At 38.6% G+C, this 16,837-nt stretch overlaps 1 protein-coding gene across 1 annotated transcript in view; it reads left to right on the top strand.

Annotated features, from left to right (window-relative positions):
* COL25A1 (collagen type XXV alpha 1 chain) overlaps positions 1-16,837 on the top strand; it is a 452,646-nt gene that overhangs the window by 325,347 nt on the left and 110,462 nt on the right. Inside the window, exons 8-9 of the mRNA XM_029234563.1 lie at positions 14,817-14,876; positions 16,440-16,547. Coding sequence (XP_029090396.1) covers positions 14,817-14,876; positions 16,440-16,547 — 168 coding nt within the window. The remainder of the gene's footprint in view (positions 1-14,816; positions 14,877-16,439; positions 16,548-16,837) is intronic.

Here is a 16,837-nt window from a genome sequence, read left to right as displayed (position 1 = left end):
ATCATTTGATCCTTTTTTCTCTGTATTCTCCTTGATGTAAAAATAAATTGAAACCTGATTTCTCTGAGTACAACAAATACAGAATTCGAGGGTGTGGTTCAAATGATTTTAAAAAGATAGCATAAAAAGGATCCTATAAAGTAGATCATATTTCCCTTTATGGGGAAAGGGAAAAGAGTTGTATGCATTTGAAACATTTTTTTCTTATAGTGTTTTTAACTGTAGGATAATATAGGAACTAAAAATTTACTTTTTATTAGGATTATAAAATCTTTTGGCAATGTCAGAAAGCGTTTCTAGATAAATCTTGATTGTCTTATTCTAAAAGGGTGCTGAGGGTAGGAGATAATGTGGGTAAGAGAAATTCACTTTCTGCTATGTCAGAGTTTCTCTTATAACTGCAAAATAAACCCATTTCTCAGCCAGCCAATTGACTAAAAATTCATATAGGGTATCCTAACCTTATGGTTCCTGAGTTTTATTCAAACACCTTTGGTGGCAAGGAGCTCACTCTGTTGAAAAGCAAACTGTTCTAATTATAGACAGTTCTAAATATTACAGAGTAATTTAATCATTCACTCATTCGACAGATATTTATGGTTCCTTCTTTTGAATTAACATCTGTTGTTCTCTACTTCCTATCATTTTAGTTTTAGTCCTGCCTTCTGAACTAATTCCTCTTCCACATGACAACCCTTCAGGGATTGTATAGAAACACTGCATGAAGTTCAGAGTTGCAATGAACCCTAAAGCCTTGCTTGTCCAAACCCAACTTTCCTCAACAAGCAATGGCATAGCATAAAACTGACTACTTCCTGTGATGGTGATGGTGATGCTCCCAAGGCAGTTCTAAGCTTATTCAAAATAGCTCTCGTATCCCAGCTCACTTTCTTCTGCTCCAACCCCAGCTCCTTCATCCATTCCTCGTGTGGCACCTCTGTATCTTCTTTCTCTCCTGGCTGTTCTCTATATGTTTCTGTCTACCCTTAAAGGGTAACACCCCAAAATTAAACACATTAATTCAGGTGGAGTCTGGCCTAAGTGGGATAGAACCTACCTGCTTATGCCTCTGTTTATGTTAATATTGCAGGGAATTAGATTAGCTTTAAGCCACATTAACAATCATATCATATATTGATGTATACATTTATTATCAACGTAAATTCTAAAGTCTTTTTCTCACTGCTACTAGCCCTTAGCTCCTCAACTGTGTATCATTATGGCTTGTTTATTGGATCCCAACACTGTTCTTTACTTTTATTCCCACGCTATTAGTATACTCTGTCCTGTTGAGATCCTCTCTTGGAGTCTGATTCTGCCATCCAGCAAATATTACATCTCTCTTCTGCCCCATTTTCTGGAGATCTGAGATACAGGTATAGAAACAGATATACAAACTGAGAGAGACCCAAATTTTAAGAAGACTAATCTAATCCATGACACAAAGGTTGAATGGAGTTCAGACTGAGAACAGGAACTGTGGGACAATTTAAGCAGTATTACCGAGGTAAATTGTTCAACCAGTTATAAATCCACTTTTTTATTTGCTTTCTGTTCATATTTCTCAATTTAGTCTATAAGGATAATCTGACATACCTCTTGCTGTAATCCAGTTATATATGTACATCCATCTACTAATAACCTTTTTCAAAAAGGCAAAAAAGATCATATTTTTAAACTGCACTTCTTTTTCAGATTTTCACTAACAATGCTTTTAATAATCTATTCTAATCTTAAGTCAATAAAATTCTACCAATCTGTCTATATTTTGCACGATTTACCTTCTTCCTTGTTTTTTCTTCTATGACTTCTCTTACTTTCTACAGTTCCTGAAAAATAATTTGAATGGTTTGGTAATTTTTTTGACAAATGCTTTGTATTTTAAAAGTCATTTCTTCAGATTAATTTAGACTCCCAAGGTTTTCGTTTATAGTCTCTTTACTTTTCTTGGCATTTTATACTACCAATGTTTGTGCCATTTTTTAATCCGAATATCTGTATTTGTCTTGTTCAACAGAGAAGTAGAAAGTAAATCGGAACCGGATGCTGTTGATTTCTTCTGTCAGTTATTAACAATTTACTCCCAGTTGGCCAAAGGGGGAAAAAAAGGCCTATTCTTTGATTCTCCTCTTTCCGATTCTAACGGCAAATGTTCTTCTTGCTCTCAGTATTTTCGCCCGGATTCAGTGGGCCTTAGTGCTCTGACCCAGACTTTACTGTTCCATGCCACTCTTCTATATTAATCCTTAGTTTGACTTTCACTTCCTTTTTCCTTTCCTTCCTTACATCTAATTATGATAGTCATAACAAAGGAAATCCAACAAAGAATAAGAGAGTGGAAGGGAAATTAAAGGCCTAATAATTCACAAATTGGTTAATGATTCCTTGTACAAAAGTTGACTCTAGCAATTCCTTTGAAAATAATTTTTTTCTCAATCATATTCGTTTCACGCCATTTTCCCAACATTTAATAATTTTCCCAAACATTTCACAAGTCGAGAAACATGGAGAATTGTACAAATGGACAAATGTTTATGAAGCTTCATCTCAACTGTAGGTAATGTAAGGAGCTGGAAAATGGTAAATTATTCTTCCTTACTTTGTGTTCCGTAATTGCTAATATTCCACACCACCCAAGGAGAATAGTTGACAGTGCCTTATGTGTAAATATGTAAGTAATTCAATTTCAATAATGATATGATAGGCATACATCTTGTAATTCTTTAGCCACATATGGGAATCATAAAAGTTGTAGCTGGTAGAACTGGTAACTTATCTGAGTATACCAGATGCCACCTGGTTTTTAAAATGTAAACTCTGGTCCTTATGGATACTGAAACTGTAGACTCATTGAATTAAAATAAGACCTATGAAATATGTTTTTACTTGGGAAACTGGGCTATTACTTTTATCTTTTAAGACACCAGAGAAATATTTTCCTTGGCTTTACTTATGTTTAATACCATCATTTCACGTGTTCAAACACAGAATACAGTTATTCACTGTTCATTCTTTTTTATTTTTATTTACCGGTAAATAAGGCAAACATTTCATTTAATGTTTACTAAGTTAAAAGGCGATGTTACACTTTGAAATAATTCTTGTAATCATAGGGAAAACAATCTTGCTTCTGTTATATGTGGCAAGTTCCTTTGATACATGACATATTAAGTACTTTTAAATAGAGAGACAATCGACCCCATCAGAAACTGCAGCTACAGCTTATTTTGAGCAGGCATTTTCAGTAACTTTCCAAGACAAGTTGATCTTTACTCTTAACATTTTTGGCTGGCTTATTATCATCTAAATATTTGAAATTGGAAGGTATAAAAGGAAATTTGAGGTAAAAAAAGAGTTTGAATATTATCAGTGTAGTTATTTCAAGTAAATTATAGGTGCACATAAATATCACTTTTAAAGAGTAGATGTAATAGGGCTTCCCTGGTGGCACAGTGGTTGAGAGTCTGCCTGCCGATGCAGGGGACACGGGTTCGTGCCCCGGTCTGGGAGGATCCCACGTGCCGTGGAGAGGCTGGGCCCGAGGGCCATGGCCGCTGAGCCTGCGCGTCCAGAGCCTGTGCTCAGGGGCGGGAGAGGCCACAGCAGTGAGAGGCCCACGTGACGCAAAAAAAAATAAAAATAAAAATAAAAATAGATATAATAAACTTCATAGTATATCACAACTTAATGTTAAAAATGTATCGCATTTCATTAAATAACATCATCACCAACCACAGCCAGGAAATGAAAACTAAAAAGGAGAAAGTTCATATTATGATTTCTAACATCCATATCATTAAAAAGTTTAGACTTAATTTCACAGAAGTTGGGAAATTCTGAGATTCCCGGAGAAACCATAACTCTCGCAGAGATTACAACAGCCTCTTTCATGAGGAGGTCAAATCATGGGACTCCTCCCAAACGGATCCATCACTGTGGGGTGTTATATCACTATAACAGTGTATCTATCATTTCCTTTTCAAAAAGGAATTACACCTTGTTCTCTTCTTCCTCCTAGAGGTCCTGTATATTTTGAAAGTTTTTTGATTTAAGAACCAGTGGTCTGAATTACAACATGTGATTGATACAATGAGAACATATAGCCCTTTCTTCAAATGTTAATACAACAAAATAAAGTTCCTGCAAGGGACTAACTGAATTACCTCCTTTCTGAAGCAAAGCCCTTCCACACTTGTCTCGTTTCTAATTCAACATTCAGAAACACTAGATCAGAGATCTTTAACTAGTACTCTGTGGCCCAGATCCTCCCCCCAAATGTATTTTTGTTTGGACTATAAAATGTTTTAAAGTAAATTTGAATTGGTAGCAAATGTTTAAAATCTGAAGCATTTGTTAAAAAAAAAAAAGAAAAACCTCAGATTTCTGGCTTCTCTTGGAGCATGTGAAGATGTAGCAGCACTAGGTAGGCCTTCCCCTGTGGCAAAATCAGTTAAGTCCTCCTAGTTTCCTTTTAGCCCCAGCTTGACTCCTATTCAGCCAAGCATCCCCACTTCCTTTTGTCTTAAACCTGCTCCCTTATTAATGTTATCTGCCTGGTCCTTAGAGCCATTTGCATTTACTCCGTGTTCAACAAGTAACATCAAATATAAATATAATTATAGGGCATTCAAATGTCCTAAATCGCATTCAGTATTTTAGGTCCATATGGAAACATGCAAATTTCAGGGATGCTTTCAAGGCACAGACTATTTTAGTTTTGAGTAGTTGAACAGACCCTGGGAAAACACTAAAATTTAGGATGTAGACTAAAGGGGGATATTAGAGAATAGGACTAGTTAACTAGTAGAGGAACGTACCTCGAGTGATACTACTACAAGTAACAATACTCTCTGGTGAACTCTTCCGGCTACTCCATTATCCTTTTGTTGCTAAGGTCATTTTTGAATAGTTCCATTATCCCAGAGGGCTATCAAGTGTTAGCTGTGGGCTCAAATTTATTTGTGGGGGAGGGTGAACTTCAGAGGTGGATTAGGAAATACAAGGATAGCTGTCCACTTGTTATAGCTGAGCCCCATGGGACTCTCACCAGCTCTTTTATACGCTGGTTTCTAGCCATCTACCTCTTCTGAGGGAAGAAGAAAAGAGGCTGCCATCCAGGAAGCATGCCCAAGGAATTTTAAAGTCAACTCAATTTAATATCATACAAAGGAAGTTTAGCAAATACCCATTAAGCCAGACACTAAATAGAGTCTCTAGGGAATAACAGGACACTTTTCCTTTTCTCCCAGAATGAAGAATGCAAAAAAAGTTGAGTTTTTCTCACAGGACAAATGCCGATTTTCCCTTCAGTGTAAGGTGCCCTGTCAGCAAATGAACCTTCTATTTGCTTGGCACTGTTCTTTCCTGATCCTACTGTGCCTCCTCTCTCAAGTGTAGACTGTTTTCTTCCAGAACGTGGGTGGGGTATATGCAAGTTGAGGTGAGCCCTTGACCTGGCAACCTCAGCTAGAAAGCACCCCTTGGTTTCAACAGAAGTATAGGTGCAGAATATTATTGTCTTGTATGTTATCATGATACTGTACCATCTTTGAGGGAAAATTCCTGGAGAATTAAAAGATTATTAATTTTTTATTAAATAATTCAGAATTTTCATGCAAATTGCATGAAAATCAGATGGGTGGAATTAAAGCTTTTGCATGATTTATTTTTTAAAGGGGTGGGATTGTTAAGCAAATTATTATGCAGTGTTTGGTAATCAAATTGATGTTCTAAACAAAATCTCTGTATTTTTTTTTTAATTTCCTAAAAGATCAAAAATTTTCACGGGTCTGTTTTTGCACTTACTTGCAAAACCTATATGCTAACTATAATGTGCTTATTTATTCATTAAAGCAATTAATTAAAGATACTAGATAACAATTGATTAGGCTAGTTCTGATTAATATATAAAATTGAAATCATAGATGGAAATTTATTTTTAATTACTGTAAACTGGTATAAATTATAATATATAATTCAGATTACCATATATTTAGACAGGCTATTTGCCAGTCTAGCCTATATTAACAAGTTGTATTTTTCAAAACTAAATTCATTGCCTTAACTTCAAAACTTACTACTCTTCTTACAATCTTTAATTCTGTTAAATGGATCTTTGTCATCAATTTTGGAACAAGCTTACAATCCTTCCTTGAAACCCTCAGAGTCAAATGTGTTTCAGAATTTAGAGTTTTTAGGTATTAGAAAGTTAATATTGTTGATACACCAGGCATTGTCTGACACCCTTAAAGAGGCCTGAGGCACTGTATAATTAAACCATTAATTTCTGCTGTGAAATGCATGCATGTTCCCACTAAGCAGGATTATTAGTGAGCAGAAATAGCCTCACATCTGTTCAAATAAGTTTTTGCCACCAAATGGGTTTGCTGCAAAGTTAGAAAAATCTTTAGTTAAACTTATGAAGAGTTGTTTTGTTTTCAGGGACTTTCGATTTTGGAATTGCAGATAAAGGATCATGGACTACATCTTGATTTTTAATCTGTCCATCATAATTTGGCCAGGGTTGTCTTCCTCAAATGCACGTATGGCATGGCACGTTCATTTTATAAACACCTTCGTGGTTTCCCACAACTTCCCCCTTTAAAGCTTTTTTGAAGACTTCCCATATATATACCCTATCAACTTTTCTAGGCTCTTACCTAAAAACTGCTTCACCCCAACTAAACTCAACTTACCAGCAATTTCCAAGTATACCTTCCTCCTTTTTGCTCACTATACTTCAGACTGGAATACCTTCTTCCAGAGGCCCCAAGTCCACACCGCACCTCAAATAGCATCGTCCTTTTCATCCTTCTTCACCCATCTCAAATCCCACCGCTACAGAGGCACAACTCCACTCCCCAGTCAGAATGTGCTTAAAAAGCATACTGCCTGCTCCTCTAACTAGCACTAATTTAGTATATTTTCCATTTGAATTGAAAATCATGTGATAACCTCCCTTCCCTACTAGATTTAAACACTTACAGCTTCTTTCACTATATTTGGCATATTTAAGAGTCACTTGTTAGATGAAGGAATGGATGTTTTAGTATAATCTCTCTTGATCTCATCAATCTAACCTCCTACAGGAATCCCACACCCATAGTCCTTGCCATTGCCCTTATCCTAACCTTCTCAAGTGGAGAACAGGGTCTAGATCTCAAGGGAATACCTAGAACACGACCTAATCTTTGTATTCTAAGTGTAGATTCAGCATATCTTTGGAAAAGAAAAATATACTTTCTCTTTGGTTCCAATATTCATCTTGCTGATACTGTCAGGAAGGAAGGCAGCAGAGCCCTTGGAGAGTGGCCAGGCACTACAGGGTACTTCATTATGCAGGTCTCAACTTAAACATCACTTCCCTGGGAAGTCCTCCCTGACCAGCTGACCTCAGTTAGGTCCCCTTTCTTTGCATTCTCATAGCTTTTGTTTTGCTAACAGTCATCATATTCACTTCGAGGGTATGATTCTCATCCAAAAACTCAGATGATTAAGAAATATTAATTTCTTAGTCATCTTAATGACTTAATTTTCTATGACAATTTGATTTCTGAATCTACATCTCCTCCACTTGTTGACTAAACAACAAACATCAGTCTTCTTGAGATTTCCACACTTTCTTCCTCCTTTTGGACAGACTCACTTTTCTGAGGTCTTATAGCATCAGAAGGTCTGAGGGTGAGAATTGAGAAGCACCTTGTCTTCTCCTGTTGGTCCACACAGTTTGCTGCTGAGAAGGCAGCGTGGCCCAGCTAACCTGTAAGGCCCTTCAGAAACAATGTGTCAGTGCTACATCACTGGGGCATGGGGGACTCTCTGCTGTTTCTGTGCCATGCTTCAGACAGGGAAATCTTTTGCAAGGCTGGCCCTGGTCCTGTGCATCTAGATAAGTCACGTAGCCATTTCTTCTTTGAGGTATTGTTGCCTTCCTGGAAGTGCTGTGGGGAAGCAGGGCTTAGGCCCCCTCTGCTCTTGAGGACCACAGTTCTCCTTCCTCTCTTCCAGTTTGGGGGAATATCTTCCTAGATATTTTTGATTTCTAGCAATGTTGGCAAACAAGTTTTCTTTTCCACCCTGCCTCCTCGTACCTCTCCTGACGCAATAGCAGATAGCCAACCAAGAGCTTGATTGAGGGACAAAGGAAATGGAGGACTATAAGGGAAAAAGAGCATAGACACTTATATGAAAAGAGATCCCAGCCATATTCATAATTGCCTGTTTAATGTCTGCATGACTTCATTGTATGCTAAGCTCCATGAAGCCTGGGGAAAGGCTTTCTAATCTCAGTGTCCAAATATTGCCTTTTTTTATAGTAAGCATAATTCTTATAGTAGTATAAATTCTTCTTGAATAAATGAATGAATAAATGGGAATGAAATTCAGAGACTGTGAAGGATTTATGGGATGTATAGTGGCTAAGAGGGTAGACTCTGCAGCAGATGGCTGAGGTGTGGATCTTGGCTCTGCTCCTATACTTAGGTGGGAAAACCGATAACCTCTTTGTGCCTCCAATTCCTCATCTGTCAAATGGTTGTTGTGAGGACTAAAAGAGCTAAAGCTCTTAGAACGAACACCTGGCACATAGTAAGTATCATATGAGTATCCACTACTATCATTACCATCATCATCATTATTTATTATCTCATTATTATTAAGAAACCCTAACACAGGACTGATTCAATGATAGCAAAGTTTATATAAATAAAATTGACATAATTTCAATTTTGCACTATTTTCCAGACTGTGAGGCTCTTTTGTTTTCTTCCCTGTTTCCCACATCTACACTGCATTCTCTGGTTCCCTTGGGCTGGGGCAGTCCTGGAATCCTACCTCTTATCATGACGTCTTATCTTTTGTTGGTGTTTCTTAGCTGTATGCCCTCGGGAAACACAACACCCCCTGGAATCCCTTCTTAGATCATAGCAAGGAGATCCTGTCTCAGTATGTGTACTTCAGGTGGTTTTGCTTATTCTTTACCTCTTCCAGTATTGAAGTTTTTCTGCCATCTTTCTGCTTGTTTATAGATCCTTTGCAGTTTGTCTTTGCTTACATAGCATTTCAGTGGCTATAGTATTTAATGACATGACTTTGTCAATGTAGAGATTGCATTGTTCTCTTTCTCTTCTAAATAATGTGTAAATTCACATTTATCATATACATATAAAAGATAATTCCTGGAGTGACTAGGGTTAACATTTATGATAGAACACAATAGCATGGAACTTGGAGTATCTATAAAAAGGAAAAATTAACTTTTTGAGCCAAATATTTAATTTAACTACAGAAAGCTAGTTCTTTCCATAATTATCATAAGACAGTCTTTTTCAGCCAGCTATAAATACTGATTTTCACAGGCTCCAGGGCTCATATTATTTGGTTGTTCAAAGGATTCTTTTAGCTGTTTAGCTTCATATGGTTGATTTTTCTCTTCAGACAGATTATGCCATCTACTGCAATATGGAATGATTTAGCAGCAAATTTCTTTCTTTTAATTTTTTTCCTTAGTTAGCCTTCTAAGAGTTCCTGCTGTTAAACTAAAGTTATTCTTTTACCTAAATATTTTTGCTATCCATTATAATATTTCCCCATCTGGTCTCTCTTAGCTAGAAATCATTTTATCAACTTCTAGGAATATTTGTCTTTATTTATGCTGCACACATACCCACTCTAATGGTTGTGTCGCAATGCATGATATGTTTTGGGTAAACAGAATTATGATACTGTTTACATTATGGAGAAACTCAGGGATTCTCATTTCTCAGCATAACACATATCTTTTCTTCCAATACGATTTGCTATGGGGGCCCCTTGACCACCTTTATAATTAAAATAATTGTTTATTTTTTCCTCCAGACCTCTACAACCTCACGGACACTCCCTTGTGCTTACTAGTAAGCATCCATCATCAGTGATATTGGCCATTGTTAGCCTGTTCTTACTATGGGTCATTTATGTGCATTTATTCAGCATAATTAATGATGCAGTAAACTGTGAAGTCAAGTGTGTCTACCACTTTGAGTCATTTGCCTGTACAGAATTTTTGTTAGGAGAGTTCACATTCCTCCTGTTTCTACAACCACTTTTTATTAATCCTATTTGTAGTTACCTCTTCCTCTGTTCATCCCTTAAATCAAAGTCTTTCCAAGGGTTCCTTCCTAGGTCTGTTCTCTCTACAGCCTCCCTAGGTGACCCCACATAGCCCTATGACTTGTGATTCCCACCTCTCTCCTGACTATTTTATATGCACATATAAAATAGTGTCTGCCCCTTGGTTGTCCATATACACCTCAAATTCAGCAAGCTAACTGAACTCATCATCTGAAACCACCTGCCTGCCCCAGAAAACCCTCTTCCTTCTAGTGTTCCCTCTCCCATCTTTCAGTTGCTCAACCTAGAGACCTAGGACCTCTGCTCCCCTTTCTCCCTTATGTTCTCAGCCAAGCTACAAGTCCTACGGATTCTACTTCCTTAATATCACACGAAACTATCAGTTTGTCCTCTAGTTCTAGGGCACAGTCCCTCAACTAGACTACTGTAACATCTTCCTAAATGCTCATTCTGTCTTTGATTTTACTATTGCCTTGCCAACCCCCATCCCCTCTTCCACCTGGCTGGGGAGTCTTCCATGGCTGCCCAAACCTTGCATTAGGTGCACGTTTTATTTCTTTTGCAGCCCCTCCATTCCTCCATTGTAATGATGATCACTTCCTATCATTACTGGCTGCTTATTTTTTCCTATTTCCCCGCCACACATTAAACCCAGTGAGCTTAGGGTCCTTTCCGTTCAATCCCCAGGGCCTAGCACAGTGAAGACTGTACAGAAGGGACTCAGTAAATACTTCTTAAATATTGTTGTATATTCATCTATTTTTAAGCTTTCTAATACTTAAACTATAAAACAAGTAGAGAGAAATTATAAACACAAAATTTCATGATGACAAAGTCTGGAATCAGAATTCCTGGATTAAATTTCTGGCTCTATCATTGCCTTATTGAATATTCTTGACAAAACCCAAAATTTTCTCACTGTAATGTAATCATGTAACACTCATCATTTCTGAGTACCCAATAAAAATGACAATAGCATCTTGAATTTATGACTTCCAAGTAGTTAGCAGCATTTCTTATGAATTACTTATTTGTTCACCATCCCTTTGGGGTAGGCCAGCGTCTTTGCTTCTAGAAGGCAATGAAGGGAGATAGAGTTCCTCCTGTAATGGTGTCAAAACACTGGTCCTGGTTGGTTACCTACTTCACAGAATGTGGGGAAGATTCATGAAGTTATCTGAGTCTTTATGCTCAGGAAAATGGATTCTATAAAGTAGTTTTACACGCTTGTATATCCAATTTCTTAAGAGCTCAAAATATTTGGGGGTGAAAATGTGTACAAATTATTTCAGTACTTCAGCTTATTCCTGGGCTCGTTCTCCATGTTTTTCTGGAGACGGTTTTTTTTTTTTCCACACCCACTCAAACCATCTGTGTACCAGGCAAGTTCTCCAAGATGTAAAACCAAGTGAAATATGTCCATTCCAGTTATTTAGAAAGGACTGTGACTAATGATACTGTGGAAGAATGGCACGGGTGATGAAAAAGTACGCTCTCTGTGTGAACAGCTAGGGCAGCCTAGCAGTTAGAGTCACACAAAGCCTAGCCATACAGACAAGCACTCAGCACAGTGCTTTTCAAACTTACCCTCCAAAGGCCTTCTGCAGGAAGCAGAATCAGCTGAGTGTCTCTGTGACCTGGAGATATCCCCTGTGAGATGAGGTTCTCTACCACCGTCAAATGGTAACATTTTAAAAAATTTGTGCAAGTTTTACATTCTATCCCAAATATGTCAACGTTTGCTTTATATAAAAATGTCTCAAATTATTTACCATTGGGGATTCCCTGGCAGTCCAGTGGTTAGGACTCCGCCCTTCCACTGCAGGGGCACGGGTTCAATCCCTGGCTGGGAAACTAAGATCCTGCATACCACATGATGCGGCCAAATATAAATACATATATATATATATACACACACCATTCATTAAAATGGACTCTTAAGGAAGAGGTACCATATTTATTATTGCCTTTAAACTCTCCCCAGGACACTGGCATGTGCTTTTTTTCAAACATTACCCCAGTTTGAAAAGCACAGAGTCCTAGGATATTATAGCCCAGGCCATGGATTTTTGTTAGAACTTAAGAGAATTTGCCCACCTGTCCCCTTTCTACTTTGCTACATGTACACTCCTGAAGTCCTTTTGCCTAACTCACTGATGAAATCTTTTAAATGTTGCTCTAAGCACCTGATTGGTAGCATGTCCACTGTTAAGATGATGGAGGAATATAAAATTAGCTTCCTCAGCAACCTAAGTGTCCATCGACAGACAAATGGATAAAGAAGATGTGGCACATACATACAATGGAATATTACTCAGCCATAAAAAGAAATGAAATCGAGTTATTTGTAGTGAGGTGGATGGACCTAGAGTCTGTCATACAGAGTGAAGGAAGTCAGAAAGAGAAAAACAAATACTGTATGCTAACACATATATATGGAATCTAAGAAAAAAAAAAAGCTCATGAAGAACCTAGGGGTAAGATGGGAATAAAGACACAGACCTACTAGAGAATGGACTTGAGGATATGGGGAGGGGGAAGGGTGAGCTATGACAAAGGGAGAGAGTGGCAATGGACATATATACACTACCAAACGTAAAATAGATAGCTAGTGGGAAGCAGCCGCATAGCACAGGGAGACCAGCTCAGTGCTTTGTGACCACCTAGAGGGGTGGGATAAGGAGGGTGGGAGGGAGGCAGACGCAAGAGGGAAGAGATATGGGAACATATGTATATGTATAACTGATTCATTTTGTTATAAAGCAGAAACTAACACACCATTGTAAAGCAATTATACTGCAATAAAGGTGTTAAAAAAAAATCAGCTTCCTCAAATAGAGATTTTCTGTTGGAGAAATAGTATCTGTCTGAGATGGGAATTATCTAACCACTTCTCTCTTTAGATCTCCTTAACACTGGAAACCAAACTGAGTTCTAAAACTTAATGCTTTTTTGTAAGCATTTAGAAAATGTGATCAAACAGCAAACTGGTCATGCTCAGATACTAGTGCAAGAAGTGACTTATTTATACATGCAAATTTCAAAGCATTTGTAAGGTATACCATGTGTGCTGTTAAAAGGGTTTTAATTTTAAATTATTTTTGTTAGATAATCCCATTTAAAGTAACACTATGATTTATCGCCACTAATCAAGATGCTGATCCCTCATAGACTTCTTGTTTGTATCTGTTTTTGTTCTTTGTTACATAAATACGAGGTTTATATATAAAATTCTGACTGTGTAATATAGGGCTAATGAGTCACAGATGGAAAGATGCTGGCACGTTACCATCTAATAACATTTTAAACTCATATTCCATAGTAAAACAAAAGCAAACTGTACACATCTGTTTTCCAACTTGTAGCATTTCTGAATTTGTGGAGAGTCTCTGTTTAAAGGACTTTTACTTGAGGAGAAGAAAAAGAGGATATAGGTCACCTCAAAACTACCCAGCCACTTAATAACCTTATCAGATAGGACTTGGCAAAAGGGATAAGATTTCCTCGGCTTTGCTTCCTGAGAAGTCCGAGCTCTAAAGAACAAGAATCAGAGGCATTAGGGCTGAAGCGATGTCTCAGACTACAAACATAATTTTATTGTCTCTCTAAAGAAAAATATATCCCTAATAAGGAGGAAATAAGGGGAAAAATATACCAAAACTAATAAAATTTTAAAACTAGAAACTTTCTGGCTTTTTCTAGAAATATGCTCGAAGTAGATTTGGGTGGGAAGAGGGGAAAGGCAGTGGGGAGGAGAAAACATAGGAAGGAATCCTGCAGACACTCGAGACCATATATTATCATGGTTGTTGTTTAATTTTTTGTATGGTAAAAGTATTCTTTATGGGAAAAAAATTGGAATACAAGGCTCTGATATCACATGTTGTCGGAAAAAGAACACAGGCAAAATTTCTCTCTCAGACCTACCCAATTGATAACGCCTGTGAACACAAGTTAGTACAAGCTAGTAAAGTACAGGCCTTTAAAATATCCTTTGCCCATTTTCCTTGGTTAAGGAATTCAAAACCACTTTTCTGCTTCAAGGGGGTGTGTGAACTGTCAAGTTCTTTTGGAAAAGTTACGTGACAGAAGTGATTACTGCAGAGTGTGACCATAAATCCCCCTGACATGAAATACACATGTTATAAGAGACAGATTTCCATCCACCACCTCTGCAGGAATTCCTGAAACAGGAAAGACCTGAGAATCATCATGATTGGAGACAGAAATTTTGATATGTGGGTGGTAAGACTATATTTTTTGACGCGTACTGCATTTATTCTGAGGAATACATCTGATCTGACTGCAAAATTCTGTTCACTGTTGTCCAAAAAAGATTTGATACATGTATTGTATGTCCTGAGTTGTAAACAGAATATCAGTAGAGGGAAATTACAGTGTTGTGTTCATAACAGAGTCTGTAGTTATCTCCATTCTGTACTAACATTTTGTACGTAAGAGTCCAGAAATCTTAAGCGTATGTACACAGATCCCAGTGTACCTGAGTTCTCAAGCTGGCCGTTCCCTTTAAGAAATGGTTGGCTTGGGGGCCTCATGTGTCTGATTCTGTTTACTGTGTCAAACAAGGCAAGACTTAGAGCCAGGACAGGGTGGCATTAGGTACATGCTTGTTGTGTTTGTCCACCAGTGGAATGTCTGTGTGACGTTTTGTGTCGTGTTGTTTTGGTGCTGTGCCCTGTCCATAGGGTCTGCCAGGCTTCTCCACAGTTGCCGCTCTGCACAGTAATCAGATCCTCACCGTCAAGGTTCGTGGTTGGCACCCATGCCCGCGCAGTCAGAGCCCGCAATCAGCATAAGAGTGAGCTGCAACAGCTCAACTGGCTTTCCGAGTCCAGTCCTTTCCTCACACACACAGGTTATTGGGCACTTGGAACCTCACCTCCATCAGTGAGGTCAAACGTCCGTTAAGAAGGAGAATCTTGAGCCTATAAGAGAAGAGCGTATTGAAGTCGAAGAGAGGCAGGCAAGCTCTGTGAGGCTGTGCCACGCCTCGGTGGTTTGATTGGCATGCATCTCAATGCTCTGTGACAGTTTTCAGTGGATTGAACAATCCTAAATACTCTGGACTTCGGCCATCCATAAAATGACAGTCGAGTTCGTGCCGCGTTATGCTGGTTGAGGAATCTGACAGAAATTGAACTGGCGCTTCGTCTCCGGACTTTCCGCTCAGCGTGCGGGATGTAGGTGGCCCCAGGTTACCTGCTTCTTTAATATACAACATTGAAAGAGGCCCAACGCCCACAGCAGAAAAAGATTCATTTCTAACTAAAAATCTGGTTTCCCCATCCCGTTTCAGGGTTCTGTTTCTTTCAAGAAGAGCCAGAGGGTCCGATGTCAGACACAAGCGCCAGTTCTGTTTTGTTTGATGGTTATTATGAGTCTAATGTGTGTATCTTTCTTTCTTTCTTGGGGCCCTCTGATGCCTATTCTTCAACTCTCTCATCTCTGAACTCCAACCTTTGACCTCACCTGACTGATCAGATGGTGTTTCCTAAAATCAATCATGGGTTTCTCTCTGCTGATCAGCAGCTCATTAAACGCCGCCTGGTTAAGGTAGTGCTTACTCTTGCTCAAGTCTGATTTCTCCTTTACATTCGATTTTTACTCTGTATACTGTTGCTTTACCATTTATCTCTCAGAGGCAGAGTGTGGGTGGTGGGTATTTATTTTAAAATATCCTAGAGCAAAATTATGTTTAGTGAGCTGCATGTGTTTGAAATGTATGTGAAAATACCAAAACCAAAAGGTATAGAAAGCCAATCTAAGTTCTTCTTCAATTTAAAAAAAAAAAAAAAAAAAAGAAAGCTTAAAAATTACATGCAGTGATAGATCCAGTTTCTAAGCTCTCTAGCTTTGGTAATTTATAAATTATTACACAGCATGGCAAGAGCCTTGTATGTTTAATTTTATAGGTTATGAAAAAGTAAATATTTGTCCAACTATAAATGCAGCCATTTTTATTAAGCCAGGTGAATATAACTGTTGCAGCATTGTCATGGACAAAGTTATGCAAACGTTTTCTGCCAGCTCTGAGTATCATGATAACATATACACTATTTCCAAGGGCTGAGAGTGCTGGTTCCTGAGCTGCTTTGATTTCAACAACGTCTACTCAGCTCGCCCAGCATGAATATTTATTTGCTTCCTACTGGCAGGCAAATTGCCTACAGGCTTTACCATTTGTGGTTGTTCTGGGTCTTTTCACAGTATAAACGTGAATTAGATAATAGAAATTTAAAGTGTTGAAAAGAAGACCTGGGTCTTTATCTTTCACAGTTATTGTTGGTCTGTCCCCTTCTCCATTGTAGGGTGACCAAGGACAGGCTGGGCCTCCAGGCCCTCCAGGACCTCCAGGCCCACGAGGGCCTCCTGGGGACACAGGGAAAGATGGCCCCCGCGGAATGCCAGGAGTGCCCGTGAGTTGCTTTTTGGATCAGTTGTTCTCACAGGTTTTGCTTCCTTTAAAGCGCTGAGAATTGGGTTGGAGTTGGGGACGGGGGTGGCAGAGGTCAAGTGAGCGGAGTGGGTTGAAGGAAGTGGGATGATAGGAAAGTCCCCGAGCAGAGAGGGTACTGTCAGCTGGAATCTGCTTTACCACTCAACCCTCGGGGCACCCACGCAAACCACAGCGAGACGCCTGGAGACAGCAACTGACCTGGTCTTCAGGTAAGCCTCAAGAAGTCTGCGAGTGGAGACGCCCGATCTC

Source organism: Monodon monoceros, unplaced genomic scaffold (genome assembly GCF_005190385.1).
Source record: "Monodon monoceros isolate NGI ecotype Baffin Bay Population unplaced genomic scaffold, NGI_Narwhal_1 Super_Scaffold_20, whole genome shotgun sequence".
NCBI lineage: Eukaryota > Metazoa > Chordata > Mammalia > Artiodactyla > Monodontidae > Monodon > Monodon monoceros.
The sequence above is the reverse complement of the archived record's forward strand: the minus strand, read 5'-3'. Positions and strand labels throughout refer to the sequence as shown.